The 15,710-nt window shown below is 39.5% G+C and overlaps 1 protein-coding gene across 4 annotated transcripts; it reads right to left on the minus strand.

The window, feature by feature from the left end:
* Window positions 1–453: 453 nt before the first annotated feature.
* AP4S1 (adaptor related protein complex 4 subunit sigma 1) lies at window positions 454–15,489 on the minus strand. Of its 4 annotated transcripts, none has more exons than XM_068192997.1 (5): window positions 15,352–15,489; window positions 13,927–14,013; window positions 12,804–12,872; window positions 9,719–9,730; window positions 454–1,211 (listed from the first exon to the last, which is right to left on the minus strand). In XM_068192997.1, exons 1-5 carry the CDS (start codon window positions 15,487–15,489, stop codon window positions 1,083–1,085), a joined length of 435 nt encoding a protein of 144 aa, XP_068049098.1. In that variant the 3' UTR covers window positions 454–1,082. The 4 variants fall into 4 exon arrangements, with proteins under 4 accessions (XP_068049098.1, XP_068049094.1, XP_068049095.1 ...); XM_068192993.1 differs by having other exon boundaries at window positions 9,707–9,730; XM_068192994.1 differs by lacking the exon at window positions 9,719–9,730.
* Between the last annotated feature and the right edge of the window lie 221 nt (window positions 15,490–15,710).

The raw sequence follows: 15,710 nt of genomic DNA on the forward strand, positions 1-15,710 counted from the left end.
ACACACAACACTCTTTGCTCTTTAGACCCTGGTTTCTGAGTGGTGTTTATGTGAGCAGTATGTGCTTTCACATAGAATATGCTTGTTCAGTATAAGGTTATATGTAGGGTGGGCTGGAGGTTAAGAAGGAGGCAGATAACAGTTGTAGAAAGGTAAGTGGAAGTAAGCTGAGATTGCCAACTGTCCCGACTTACAGAGTAGTGTGCAGTGTGAATCAGCACACTGGATGCCTGGGAATGCAACTTAGCATAGCTGTGGCTTCCTGCTCAAGAAAGGGAGACTTCACTTGGTACCTACCTGGTCCTGAGAACTTGCACATCTTCTATTACTCATCTTCTGTAAGAGTTTTAATCTTGATGCATAGATAGCATACACAAGAGAAAAAAAATACACTGGTGTGCCAAAAGGGAAAATATTTTGTGTAATTTATGAAGCCAACATGACAAAAGAGCATTAAACTTCTGATTTTAATTATCTTTTATTAATATTATAATATTTAAGTGCTAAATAATTCCAGTTACAACTTCAGTGTATGCAGAAATACTTAATACCCCTGTATTTTTCTTTTTCTGTGCGTGACTTGAGTAGCAAAGAGAGGGAAACCAGCTTTTTGATGAAGGATGAATATAGTTTAAAAGTAGGCATAAAAGTCACAGAACTGTTGTTAACAGTAAATTTGTATGAAAATAAATCAAGCTGGTGCTTAAGGGAAGGACTGAAACTAAGTTTGAATTTATATTTCTATGTATTTTGTCTTTTAGGTCTGGAATGATACTACATAATTGAAAGTGATACTTAGTCAGTCATGGTAAGTTTGCATTTTTCCATCTTCAAAATGTTTTATAATTATTGACCATTCCAGGAAGATTTCTGCTGGGCCAGTGAAGCTGCATCTGAATGCATCCACATGTTTAGCTGTATCGTTCCCATTGGGTACACAGAGTACAAGAGAAATGGAAAACATTTTCCCACTAATTTGAATGTTGCATGAATCAATCTTGCAACAGCAGCAAACTGCTATAGGTACATTCCTGGTGCTTTTGCTGTCTTTTGTAAAACACCTTAGTCACTCTTGCATCTTCCTAGCCTTCTGCCACTTTGTCAAGCACAAACAGAGGGGCGAGAATTCTGTTCCGGTTTGTTTCCACAATGCAACCATTTAGCACCATTTCATCCAAAATGATGTGCACTCTGTCCAAATTGAACATGATCTAGAAGCATTTCAAGTTAAGTGTATTTTGAACAATGTGAAGATAATACACCAAAAAAACTAAGCTCCTAAGTCTTCAATAAAAATTAACAAATATAGGTATTTATTAATTTATTCTAGTTAACTTACCATTATTTTAATAAAGCTAGGGAAACAGTTTGACACTTTTTCCTGATCACAGAGTGGTCAGAATTAGAGTTGAAGCCCAAGCAATATCCTGTCCTGGAATACAGCACTAGTACATAGTGGCAAAAACCACTATGGTGGTTAATTTTACTGTCTGTCTGAGGCACCACTTATTGTCTGGATATGAAATGTTATCAAGGGGTCACAGCCTTCTGTATGAAGATGCAAAAATTCTGCATTCCTCCAAGGAAAGTAATTAGCAAGTTCTTAAACACTAGATTCTCAAAATTTCCTTGCCCTGAATAACTAACAGTATTTGATCTGTTTGGATATAGCTTAATAGGAGTATGCTGATACATAAAGTTGAATCATTGATCTAGCAGTAAATGTCATAAAGAAGAGGAAAAGTAAATCAATAAGCACATCTGTCCACAAGCACATCTGTCTTTCCTTAACTTCCTCTAACAGCATCTGTCTCAAAAAAAAAACGATGACAGGCCTTCCAGGGGTACGAGGTGGGCAGTCATGACATGTGAGTGCATCCATGCAGACATGAGTGTCCAGCACATCCACTGAACAACTGCCAAGGGTTATGCTGTGAAAAAAAGACTTGGATGCTGCCATTTATCACCAGAACCTGAAATGGAAACAGGCACAGCAAAGCAGCCTGCTGGGTGCATCTGTTATGCCTCACTGACATACATAGACAGAGCATGAATAACCCTTTCTCTGCCTAGCTCTCCACCTGTTGCTGCTCTTTACATGTGTTCTGTGCTGAGCACAAGAGGTCTGCGTTGCCTTTGTTTTGTACCTTCTAAATCTTGCCCATGTATTGAGGACTGCTGCAGTGGAGCTAGCAAGCCTTTGTACAGTAACTGCTAAATACATCTCTCAATACTTTCCCCCCACTTTGATGAGTCTCTTGAGTGCCTTCTCTCCCATTCTGCTATTTATGACACTGTGAATTAATCTCAGGAAGACAACCTGGTTTTGTTCTAGTGTTTGCATTTATGTTAGTGGACTTCCCTGCTAAGCAGTGGAGTTGCAAGAATCATGTTTTTGAAGTCATCAAGAGTTTCCTCTGCTCTCTGTAATAAATATGTCTTATTTTTTGAACACAATTCAGGCATTGAAGAAGACTGCTCTGTCTCCTGGCTGCCAGCGGATCTGACTTTGGCAGTCAGCTGTACTGCTCTACCAAAGAGCTGGAGCAGTGTGAGTACTGAACTGCAAATGACAACAGCTCAAGAGCCAGGTATCTATGTATTTGTTCCTCCTTGCTGTGAACGCTCTGGGCTGAACTTGGTGCTACTGTGTGTTTGTGCAGAAGGGGAGGCAATTGTAACACCGCTCCAGAGGAAGTGTTCTGCTTGACCAAGAGCATAGCATGTCTAGGTATGTGTAGTAGGACAATTCAGTCCCCAAGTAATTTATCTACTGGTTACTGCTAGGTGAGAAACTATAGCTGTCAACAGGGTCTTGGGGATGGCCATGGTTCATCAGACAGCCTCTAATTTGCTGACCTAAACTTAACTACCTAATTTAATTCTGAATTATGTTTTAAATACCAGACTTCTTCCTGAATCTGACCGTAGGCCTGCATTGTTTCTAGAAATTGTGCATTTTGATACTGAGGAGCAGTGCTGTCCTTATAACTTCAATCACCATTTCTGTGGTACCAGAGAACACAGGTGGTAGCTTTACTTGGCTTGGCAGTTCAAAGAGAGAAGCCAAATTTCTTGCTGTGATAAACTTATTGAGTAAATCAGCCTTTACAGAAATATTTTAATTTGAGAAGTTAGGATTTCTTTATTACAGTAACGTGAAAATTTTTAGAAAGACAGCTGTTTTGCTGCTTAGTTCACCTCTGGCACTGCTCAGTACTAGGCTACAGGATCTGTTAAGGAAATTAGATAACATTCCATTCAGGTTTCAGCAAGTGAGAAATCCAACTCCTCCTGGCTTTTAATTTTTACACTCTACCACTAATTCACACTGCCCCAGTTCCCATAGCAGAGCTCAGACCTTCCTCTAACAGTTCCAAAAATCTAAAACCCAGACAACTTAATCAACCAGGATCAGTGACTATGCAGCAACCTGCCACCCCCATCTTATTTTTCTGCATCATCCTGTTTAAGAAAACATTTAAATCACATTTTTAAATCAAATTTTGTCATCACTGTTTTTCCCCATTGTATTTCCAGAAGTGCCAGTACCATGTCAAAGGAAAACTGTACCCATGCCAATAAGAATCTTGGAGCTGTTCCACTCAGACCCAAAGTAGTTCAATGAGATGACAATTTCCCTGCAGGCCATTCCAGGTTATTTCCAAATGGGCTTACTCCATTGCAGAGAAGTGGCATGACTTCTGTCCATTTCTAATATGGAAATCTCACAGTCGTCATTCCAGAAGTAGTAATTCCATCTGCAGTTTGAATGAGGATACTAATACCATTCTGGAAAGATCTATCAACTTGATTTTGGAAGGCCCCAAAGCATTCTTCAACCTCTACCCTCAACCTAACATTCCACCTCCCTTCACCACACTGTTCTTGGCAAACAATTGGATTGTACAGGGAGCAACCCTGTGTCTTTTCCCCTTCCTGTAAGTTTCACCTATGCTTTGTGGTTACATCTTGCCCAACACAGCTCAGACATTCATGGCTGAATGCCCTGCCCAAGGAGGGATATGTATTTGATCCTTAGCAAGGCTCATCCTCCCCACCTGTTACTTGTTTGGCAAGTGTCCCTGAATTTCAGGGCTTAAAGCCCTGAAGTCATAATCCACACCCAACTGAATGCAGCAAAGAAAACCAGTTTGAGCAGCTGGCAACAGGAAAAAGCTGTATTGGTGTTGGCACTACCATGTGCTCCACCCAGAGCTGTCATTTAAGGTCCTGCTTCCAGTAAGAATCCTGACTGCTCACAAAAAGAGCACTAAGGGACTTTCACTAGATCCATGCAGAGGATAACAAGACTTTTTAAAACAAGAACGCAGAGGAAAACGTGTTCATCTCTGCATGCCAGCCTGGGCAAAGGTGAGCCCCCCTGGCTTTGGCTTCTCAATTTCTGGCAATGCAAGCTACATACCATGCAGCAGAAGTAAATGATACCTACACAATTGGCATTTTAAATGTTACACTGGCTTTTGGTAACTTAAAGAGTTCCCCTTCTTAAAGACATATTAATGGTACTTTCTACTGTCCCAGAGCTTTTATGGCAAATGCATACTAAGAGGAAGTACATGTGACACAAGTATTGTGTATATAGACAGTTGAGCAGGGAAGAGGGGGAAGGAAAGAAGGGGAAAAGGCACAGTTAGGACTTGCACGTAATAAATAACTTCTTCCTATGGAGACATTTTAAGAGATCTCAGGGTTTTCTGGGCAAGTAATTGAAGGGTGTGTCCAGACTTGAGATGATGAAGTGCACCTTGTGATCACAGAACACACCCAGGAGCACAAAGGCTTTCTGGATTACAGTACAGGTACATATGGGGCAGATGGTTTGCTACTGAATATACAACACTACAGACCCTTGATTTCCGTAGTGTACGTTCATCTTCAACTAGAGATTAGTTGGGAGTTGCTTCTTTATTTAGTCTAGACTCACACATTCTGACTTATCTTTGCCAATGTTCACTTTCAGTAACTTTTAGCCTGTTTAATGGCAGTCACATTTAAGGCACTGAAACCCATGAAATGCTTTCTTGACCATTTCTTCCTCAAATGACTATGCTGATATTAAATAGGAGACAAAGGTGCCTTCAAGTTCTGTGAAGTTCTAGAACAACTAAGCTAATTTTAAGCTAGTCTTACAGGTTTCCATTTTACCCATTTATGTTACAGTGCAAACTGAAGTGCATCCTTATAAATTCAGAGAATAAATTCATAATTCAATTTTCTCACTTCTTAAATGCACTGTATTCTCAGTGTTATCCCATGGAGAACTGAAGAACAGTTTATTCACATGAAGTATTCCCTGTATCAAAGCTTCTTACCTATCCTAGGAGGAGCAGCAGCAGCTAGTTGCAATGGAATGTAATGGCTTTTTTGGATCAAGACAACATTCTTCAGATGCTTAGTCCTAGAGCACTCTGTCACCCCCTCCCTTCCCACAATGGGAGCGTAAGTATCTGTTTCTCTGGAAGTTAATAATGTATCTTCAACTGCTTTCACCAGTTCAGACAATAGAAAAGTTACCTTTAGCAATTTTAGAAACTGTCATACTTACCAGCATTTTGTTCCTTATAAAGCTGCTGTTCTAACACTTGTGTTTTTTATAGTCTCTTTTGTCCTCCTCATAGCAAGAAAGTAGTTCCTATACCACCCAAGCTGGAGTTTTAGTGCTACAGAAAACCCTTCCCACTTACTTTGTAGACAAAGTGAGCCTTATCCAGTGCTATTAACACACTAGGATATAACACCCCAAGGACAATTTCAGTACTTGTTCATTCAGGTGGCCCAAGAGCACTACTTACTGGTATTTTAAAAACAATCCAATGTCATTTCCAGCCTAGCTACTCGTAAGTGTGCAACTGACTCAAAATTAAAATGGACATCATATAATTGGTAAGTGGTTCACAATTCACACATGAAAGCTTCTATAAAAAGCTGGCTATTCTCAAGTACTTAGCCAGTAGGTAATCTGTGTTCATTTTTGCAGAATACATGACAGAACTGTGCAATTGTTCATGCATTGTTTAGCATCCTACCTGCCTATGTCATACATACCAACATGATGTACAAATCCTGTTGGGATCTAACCCAGTCCCTGCCTTGTGCCCAAGGCACCCTTCCTGATATCTGTCTCCAGATAGACCATGACATGAGCTGGATGCCCTGGATGAATTCAGGTGTGGACCTAAATGAAAGCTGGAGTTCTGCCTCTGCTGGAGCTGCACTGCCAGGAATACTGGGGTAATGCACTATGTCTGGGAGCTGCAAGAACCAGTGCACATGCTGCAGGCTTGGTGTGCGCTCCAGGGACACCTCAACTGTGTGATAGGCTCGGCCTTTGGATTTAAGTGGGCTTTGCTCTGTGCATGGCTGAGTAGCCTTAGTAATTATGGTCTATTTTAAATGGGTTTTGAGTTCATGTAATTTCTTGCTATTTTTTTCATGTTAGTAAACACTACTGGCTATATAAAATAGCCACTATCACATTTAAAATAAACTTCCTATGGATCTGTACACAAAAATAATAGCAGGGAGACAGGAAATTATGAGTCTCCTGCAAGATACTGTGTAAACAAAGATTCTGTAAATACTACTTAGTGTTCACTGTTGCAGACCTTCAGAAGACACCTCCAGCAGATATTCTGCAGCCAAGCTAACTGCATGGAGCACAAGAGTTAGTGTGAGACCATTTGGTAAAGGCAATGGTTTAATTGCTGGGGAGGATATTTTCTTTCACATTATGAAAGGCAGGTTGATGGTTCATTTCTTGCACTGCAATAACAGCTAAAGGCATTTGCCCAGATTGTTCTTCTGGATCAGCTATTCAAGCTGTTGTCAAAAACAAATACAGTCCTGAACAATCCAATTCCTCCTAGTTACACCTCTGCTTTACATTTAATAAGGGAGGGTATCTCATTTAATAAGGGAGGGTATTTCATTTTGACTATTTTAGGTAGCCTTTCAACTTAAGAATTAAGCTCTTCCTGAATGGGAGAATTATTTTGTACATATATAGAAGTAAAATGTTTTATTGTAAAGTTGTTCTTGAAATGTATATCATAAAAATGTACACTTCTGAAAGCTAAAGCTACATACTTCATGCATATGTCATGTATGTTAAGGAGAGACATATCAGACACGAGCTTTTCCAGTATTTTTTCCACTATGACCAAGTAAGTTAGAGATGCACGCTCCTATTTTCTAAATATTTATAGTCATACCATCATGTAGATGAGACCCATGTAGATGAATTTCTGCAGGAATCATTTAGACATGGTATTGCACCTGTTTCCAACATTAGTGTTGGCATATAATGCAACAACTTCTCCAAACAGTGCAGACTAAGGACCGGATGCCATCCAGAGGGACCTGGACAAGTTCCAGGAGCAGGTCCATGGGAATCTCCTGAGGTTTAACAAGACCAGGTGCTGGTGCTGCAGCTGGGTCAGGGCAACCCCCAGGACCAGCACAGGCTGGGGATGAACAGACCCAGAGCAGCCCTGCCCAGAAGGACTTGGGGGTGCTGCTGGCTGGGAGGCTGGACATGCCCCAGCCATGGGCACTCCCAGCCCAGAGAGCCAAACGTGTCCTGGGCTGCATCCAAAGCAGTGTGGGCAGCAGGGCCAGGGAGGGGATTCTGCCCCTCTGCTCTGCTCTGGTGAGAGCCCACCTGCAGAGCTGCATCAGCTCTGGGGTGCCAGCACAGGAAGGACATGGAGCTGCTGGAGTGACTCCAGAGGAAGTCACCAAGATGATAGAAGGGTGGAGCATCTCTTCTCTGAGGAAAGACTGAGAGAATTGGGATTATTCAGCCTAGAAACAAGATGATTTAGGAGTGACTTAACTGGGGCCTTCCAGTACCTAAAGGGGAGCCTTACAAGAAAGCTGGAGAGGGATGTTTTACCAGGGCATGTAGTGACAGGACAAGGGGGAAACGGCTCCAAACTGCAAGAGAGTAGATTTAGATTAGATAGTAGGAAAAAATTCTTTACTGTGAAGGTGGTGAGGGACTACCCCAGGTTTCCCAGAGAAGTCGTAGATGTCTCATCCCTGGAGGTGTTCAAAACCCAGGGTAGACGGAGCTCTGAGCAACCTGGTCTAGTGGAAGGTGTCCCTTCCCATGCATGGCAAGGGGCTTGGAACTAGACGACCTTTCAAGTCCCTTGCAGCCCAAACCATTCCGTGATATGCAGCAGCCTTTCTCAGCTATTAAAAGGACTAGTGAGAGTAGCTCAAGGTGTACAGCTCTTGGTAGGAAATCTCTGAGCAGAGGCAGCAGAATTCAGAATAGTCAGTATACCAAATGACTCAGATAATCAGGCAATTGCATGCTCAAAGTACACTATATGGAAACATAGGGGATTCTTTTTATGTATAATTATTAAATAGGTCAGGTCAGTCTCTAATTTGGCAAAGCTTATATACATGAACACATAGTTCAGGATTACAACTAACTGAATACAAAAATTGTATTTCTGTAATCACTCACACACCTTAAATGTCCCTTCACATTGGATGTCATTATTATTCTTTCATAGTATCAGTGAATTTAAGGGTGTTTTACTAACACCACAGCATTTTCTAAATTTTAGGAAGGAAACATGGACAGTATGTGTGAGTGTATGTACACACACACACATATATATATATGTATATATATAGTCAGCAAATGAGGCAGAGTTACAGCATGTAGCAAGCTTTAAAATATTTTCAAAAGTGAAATTAATTATTTCCAGGGTGTTTTTTTTTTCCTTTTTCAGTAAAGAAGTAAGAACAAGAAAAATTACAGACTTTTTCTACGTTCTTCATAAGTGGTAATTCATAAATAAACTAAATTACTTGACAGTACTTGATTGCAAGATGGCAACTGCATTTCAGGTGTGTAACTGAAACTCTTTGTACCAGCAGATCTGCATTTAACCAACAACAAATATAAGCGTAAGAACTCCTGGAGTAGAGTCAACACACAGTGTGTTGGAAGAACTGAGAGGAAAGACTGTGCTACATTCTCCTGGTTTAATTTTTCCAGTATTGTGTTTTATTTACTTGCTATTTATGTTTAATTGTTCAGGACTGTATTTTAGTATTTGTATTTGGGTGAGTTTTAAATAATATTTTATTTAATACTCTGCAAAACATAATGAAAATACAGTAGTGTAAGGGGAGAAGTGGGAAAAATTAACACCTCATTTTCTAAATATTCTTCTCCCATGTTTTTCCCTCCTTCCAAAGATACAGAAAGTAAAACTCACTTCACTTCCATGAAGTAAGATCAAACTGCAAACATAATCTTAAGAAATAATGCTGCTATTTGGCTCAAGACACAGCTGTGACATTCATTTGTTATTACAGTAATTTCAATATCTATTTTATTGTAACTCAAAGTGAAACCTTAAACTACTTAAGCCTGAAAGTTCCCCATGAATTTAACTTTTCATGTATTTAGTTCTCTCAAAGCAAGCTCTCTGTGTCTTACTTTAAATGGAACCAGGCTTATCTTAATGATGGAGGATTTAAATAGGTGAGCCATGTGAACATCAGCTATGCTTTCAGAAAGGTGCCAAAATGGTGCTACTTACTCCAAATGCAACACTGGTGAACATCTCCATTGACTTGAGTGATAGTCAGTGCTATGAAGACAGTATGAACTGGAACATACACCACAAAGTAATAACAAATGGATTTCTGATACTGAAAAGGATACATCTAATTCACTCTGCAAGGAAAAGATATAGACAGCCATTAGTTACGGCTTGATCTCTTATCTCAGATGATCTCATTTCATAATCATTAAACATAACACATCCCTTCAAAGGATGAAGAAAGTCTTCAAAATAATGATAGCAAATTTTAGAGTGCAGATTTCTGTTCTGGACTGGACAATGACATGCTCTTTCCTGCAACACTGCTTTGCTTTACATGTGCTATCTGTCTCTGTAATCAAAGCTGAAAAAACTCTCTGAGGTCACCTACAAGTAAAAATTTGAATATAGGCAGTGCCATTTGAGTGAGTGGGTGGAAAACCAGCAGCTCTAATCATGGCAGTTCCAGCCCTATATTCTCTCTTCCTTGTCCTGCAAAACCAAGACGTTAATGCCAAGTTTACACAGTTGAAGTTGTTACTGCAGATCATTTCAACAGCAAAATCTAGACACTGTATATACCCACAGCTGTGGTAGTGGCTGCATATATTAGGAAAGGCAAGGCAACTCCAAGCTTTGGACCCTTAGCACTTCTAAGTATTCTCCAGCCCCAGCAACACAATTCTTCATATAGTCATGATTTCCCTTCTATTTTTGGATTTACTCCAAGCAGTATTACTCATTTAACCAAGATGTCTGAGTTAGAAGCCCTCGTGGTCTCTCTGCAGTCAGCAGAAGAGATGGCGATCTTCACCAGTTGACTCGGCACACTTGAGGCATGACTCACTTTCTCGAGATAATCATCGGTCTCCACTGCCAGTAAAGGGAGCTTAGGATGACCAAATTTCTAACTTAGATGCCTCAGTTAAATAGCTAAACTTAGAAATAATTAATCACAGCCTTAGCACTTAAGATCTTGCTGAGTTGTGTGGAGATTCCCCAGTCTCTATTAAAAGAGGGAATCTTTACCTGCTACCTAGAGAATTTAGTTTGATAATGTGGTTTTCATTCATGGTCTAAACCTGGTTTTAAGGCAGAATAAAGCCAGTAAGGTTTTGCTGGCAAAATTGCTACTACTTCTGTGGTCTAAAGATGATGTAAACTAGACTAGTTCTAGTCTACAGGCCTCTGTTGAGTGACTCTGCCATTCTTCAATTAGAAGTTTTTAATGCATCACAGAAATTGCATTTTAAGGGCCCGATCAGTTCAAGTTTTCTCATCATTAAAAAGTAGTTGGAGACATTGGAATTCTGACCAGTATGCAGAATTTTTCTTGGGTAGCCATATAAAAGTGAAAGGGACTCAGAATTACATCTCACAAATAATTCTGAAAGCTTTCCCCCTAATTCCATTAATGTTTGTTCTCATATCTGAATTGAAGCTCTGTAAACTCCATTAGATAAAAATAGAGTACGTGAGTGAGAATGTTTAAAGCTCTCAAGTCTAAAAATAATAGATGACAAAATGTCCTTCTAGAGTGGGACACATGTTCTCTCCTTTCCCAGAGTTCTGTCTCCATTGCCATCATCATAATTTGGGATTCTGCTAAAATTCTGCAAATCCTAAACAGTAATCTGTAAAAGTACAGATTTATACTTTCTTGCTCTGTGGTTACTGCCAGAAACCCCAGCTAGAATTACAGCCCTTGTCTTAGTGCTTTCCCATTTATTGAGTTATATGCTTATTAGTACCAGAACCATCAAATGGCATGAGATTTCTTTTAGCACCCCCCTTTTAGGTTCCTCTGTCTCAAACCCAAAATGCTACAGACAATAAAAAAAGCCCCTCTGGTATGATGAACTCAGCAAATTTCCAATAGCTGTGAGTGGTTGGGTTATATGTGTGGTCAAAGGATTATATATATACTACATTTATATGTATAACTACTTTTTTTTTTTTTTGCTCTGCTTTAATTGAATAAAACTTGAGAGGTGGTTGGCAACTGTTAGCTCAATCAGACAAATAAGATGTGACCAAATTTTATTGTGCATTCCTGTGCTGCTGAGATCTAATCCCATTCCTGGTTATCACTACTTAGGTTGAGACTACAGTCAGCAATTTTAAGAGAAATTCTGAACTCAGTGCAGTCAGAGAGTGATATACTTAGTACCAGCAGTTTCCATGGGCTGGGGCGACGTCAGTTGAGATAACAGCCTAAAAGATTTGCCAAACATCTAAACAGTGAATGGTGCCGATGACTTTGTCAAGCGTGTCCTTGAATTCACAGAGGGAGCTCTGCCGTGCTTGCTGTGGTACTAGAACTGGGAAAGCAGTTTTAGACCCTGCACACTGATATCTTGTTCGTACAGTCACCAGTGTAGTACCCTCAAGTACATGGACTACAGAGGAAATATCCAGTCCTCTTTTCCAAGAGGGATATTCAACACATTTCAACAGAGGTTAACTGAAACTGTGCCAAAATATGATTCCAGTCAATTTTTTTTTTGTAACAAGATTATTACAAACCCTGTATTAAATAGCAAATGTTCTAACCAGAACTGCAAAGCTGCATTTTCAAACTTTGCAAAAACAAGCAAGCAAATAAATTCTCACCACCAAAAGGAACAGTGTTATTTTAAATGGAGCCATGTCTGATGTTGAATCCTTAACAAAAGTTGTTTTATCAGATATCCACTGTTGCCTGACAACAATATGGGGAGTACAAGTACAGACTGGTTTTTGAGATTTCTTTTGCTCCATTCCTCTGATCTTGTTCAGTGAGAGTGATGTCAGTTCCCTGCTTCGTGCTTACACCATCTTAATCTTGAATGAATTTCATTTGGGGAATGTAATGCTATAAAGTGCACAAGAACTGCAAAGTAAAAGCTCTTTATTTCTGTAAAACATATAAAATGCCCATGGCTAATTTAAGAGTATATGCCCCAAAGAAACCTCCCTAAGACCCATATGCCTGCGCTTTTCTAACAGAAATATTTCTGGTATTCCTTGTCTGATAATTTATAAACTGTGTATACTTTTACTTCTCTGAAAAATCAGCTCATACTGCCTTTCCCCACAGTGATAATATTTATCAAAATTCTAAAATATTAATTTTTTTTCTCCTTTGATTTATTCTCTGAAATGACACTTCCACCAAAGTTTTGAAAGAGAAAAACTGTTTCATAACAGATTCAGCATCTCACTCACCACTCTGCTGAAGTATTTGTCCAAAACTTCCACAAAATTATGAATTAGTTCATATACTGCCATCTCATTCTGAAATTAAAAACAACTGAATATTAAATGAATATCTAGAAAATGCAATAGTATTCTTTGTGTTAATTCAGTTTGTGGTGAATGAAAAGCCACTAGACAATAGAGTAAGCCCTCTGCTCAGGCCATGTAGTCACCCAGCTGAGGTGCCGAGAGCTGGGCAGTGCTCAGGGCCGAAGCTCCAGGCTGGCCACACAGAGCAGCTCTGAACAGCCAATGGCTTCTGTCCCCCAGGCTGCTGCCATCCCACTGCAGCCCTTGTTCCACCCCTCCCAGCTCGGCTCTATGGACACACACAGCTAACTAGGTTAAGCTTACCCCTGCTGAAGTCACACCAGCCAGCTGCAGCACAGAGACAGCCTCTGCTGGGCAATTTCTGTAGCAAAGCCAAAGTAATTTGTCCCAAATTGCCTGCCATGATACCCCTGACTTGAAGATACTGTGCTAGGCAGCAGCTACCTTCCACACCACCCTGTTAAGGTCTTCAACACTAAATGCTGAATTAATTTCTGAGAACCAGTTATCAATGCAAACACTAAGGCCTCCCAGGTGCAACCTGAACATATGAAATAGCATTTCATATCTATTTCATAGCATTTATTTCCCTTTTTGAAATGTAAAATAAATTGGCATCTTTATAGCTGACAGTATAGGAATTTTTTTCTTTGACCAAGGACATTAAAACCAGAGAGAAGTCACCACAGATGAGACAGCTGACCTGGCTGTAATGCTAACATTTGTTGAGAAACCCTCCCTCACATAAAGAAGTGTAGAATCAGTACAAGGCTCAGGAAGACTACCTCATGGTAACAGCTCATTCTACTGCTAAAGACCAAAGTCAAACATAGCACACTTGCTTTTATATCTGTCTTCACAAAAATAAAAAAAAAATTGGGGGGAGGGGATTTGTTTGTTTGGCTTAGTTTTTTTTTTTTTTTAATGACTCCTTGAAATTCTCTTATTGCTATTGAAAAATTCCATACTGGAAAAAGACTTGAGCTCTACACTGTGATAATCACTATAAATGTTCATTGCAAGAGGGTATATAATTTCTTACCTCTGTCTGGTCGATGCCAACAACTATGAAAAGGGCTGCATACTGTCGGTACACCAGCTTGAAGTCCTTATACTCAACGAAAGAGCACTAGGCAGAAGCAAAATGAGTCAAATATAGCACATTGCTCAAAGGACCTGAGCTTTCAGGTTTGTAAGACCCACAGTGAACATGGATTTGCCAAGATTCATCAGTTTTAACTTGAAAGAAATTTAGTACAGTAACTGTTACACCACACTTTCCATCTCCTGGCAGAAAACATGCCACCACTTTTTAAATGGAAAAATGGAAACCTGTAGAACTGAAGTGACTTGTTTGGGGTTATAAAGGCATCCAATATTTTACCATAATTTTCATTTGCAAGCCCTTTCAAAAAGAGACCTAAAGATAATTTTCCTATTAAAAAAATTATCAATATTTTAATGTAAAAATTAAAAATATTAGACTTCCAGACCCAGTGGCGAACTAACATGTCTTTCCCAAAGGGAGGGAGCCAGGAGATGGCGCCGTTTCACGCCGCTAGAGGAGACGCCGCCACCTTTTCTCTCAGTGGCATTTCCTCGGTGCCGAAATGGCAGCGGCAGCGCCCGCAGCTCCTGCGCTCGGAAATGCCCTGGCAGGAGCAGCACGAAGACGTTCCTTTCTTTAGCCACTGTCAAAGCTGCAAACTAAGGGACTTATAACAACTGCTATTTTTATTGAGGTTTCCTAGAATGAAGTATGTGAGGAGTGCTGTGCAGGAACGCACATCATTAATGAAAAGTAAAGAAGCTGACTTCAGAACACAAACCAATAAACTTCATTCACTGCCAAGTCACATTTTTCTCCTCTAATTCAAGGCAGTATGCAAAGGTTTGGTGCTTTTATTAAAGAGCCAACGATTTAATTAAGAGAGCAATGAAAATCTCAACTTTCATCCAAAAAAATTTTCAACTATGTTTTCTGACTTTGTTGCAGAACACATGAACACTTCTTTTGAATAAAGAAATCTAATACAGAGGCCTAAAAAATTGTGTTTCCAAACTCCCCTGTGCTTTAGATAATGTTTTCATAATTTGGAATCCTCTACCGTAAGTTTAAATTCAGAGCTGTCAGTACTCTGCCATCTACCTTCTGGCAAAACTGTAATATCTCAGTAAAATTAGTAATAACAGTAATAAAAATGAGTTTTTCATGACTTCTGAGCTTCTTCAAACAAAGAAGAGGAATCTGTCATGGCAGTGATACACACAACTCCAAAATCTCTGTAAGCCTCAGAAAAACATATTTATTCCATACAGGATAACAGTTCAACTGACTGAACCCACAGTCCAGAAACTCAATCTTTTATATCATGGGTACAAATGAGATAATGACCTGCGATAGACACTGATAGGTTTCAGAATTATCAATAGGAAAGGTGTGAGATGTGGATGAAATAAAACCTACCTCATCCTTTGAACGGGAGAGACAGCTTTTGATTACTTCAGCTTCCAGCATTGCCCGTTTATTAATTTCTACATGCTCATAATACCTGGACAGTCTTGTTTGACCTTGTTTGTTAACCATAAGAAAAAATTTTATCATTTCTTTTTTGTTGATTTCAGTGGTAGATTTCAGTTTTGGGTGCAGGAATCAGGAAAAGTATTTCTGGGAGCAGAAAGAAAAAAAAAAAAAGGAGTGGTAATACATAGGAATAAAGACTTCCTAAAAGCTATCCACTCCAGGTATGCATATATTTATTATATATTTATTATATTTGTTATTTTATATATATATATATATATATATATATATATATATATATA

This window comes from Anomalospiza imberbis, chromosome 6 (genome assembly GCF_031753505.1).
Source record: "Anomalospiza imberbis isolate Cuckoo-Finch-1a 21T00152 chromosome 6, ASM3175350v1, whole genome shotgun sequence".
NCBI classification, from domain to species: domain Eukaryota; kingdom Metazoa; phylum Chordata; class Aves; order Passeriformes; family Viduidae; genus Anomalospiza; species Anomalospiza imberbis.

What these genes read in the sequence shown, in the direction of transcription:
- AP4S1 (XM_068192993.1), bottom strand. Translation starts at nt 15,489, where the DNA reads ATGATAAAATTTTTTCTTATGGTTAACAAACAAGGTCAAACAAGACTG. An exon ending in ACAAATACTTCAGCAGAGTG is followed by an intron (nt 9,731 to 12,803) that starts GTGAGTGAGATG and finishes TTTTCCTTGCAG; the next exon opens with AGTGAATTAGATGTATCCTT. An exon ending in AATTAGATGTATCCTTTTCA is followed by an intron (nt 1,212 to 9,706) that starts GTATCAGAAATC and finishes AAATGCTTCTAG; the next exon opens with ATCATGTTCAATTTGGACAG.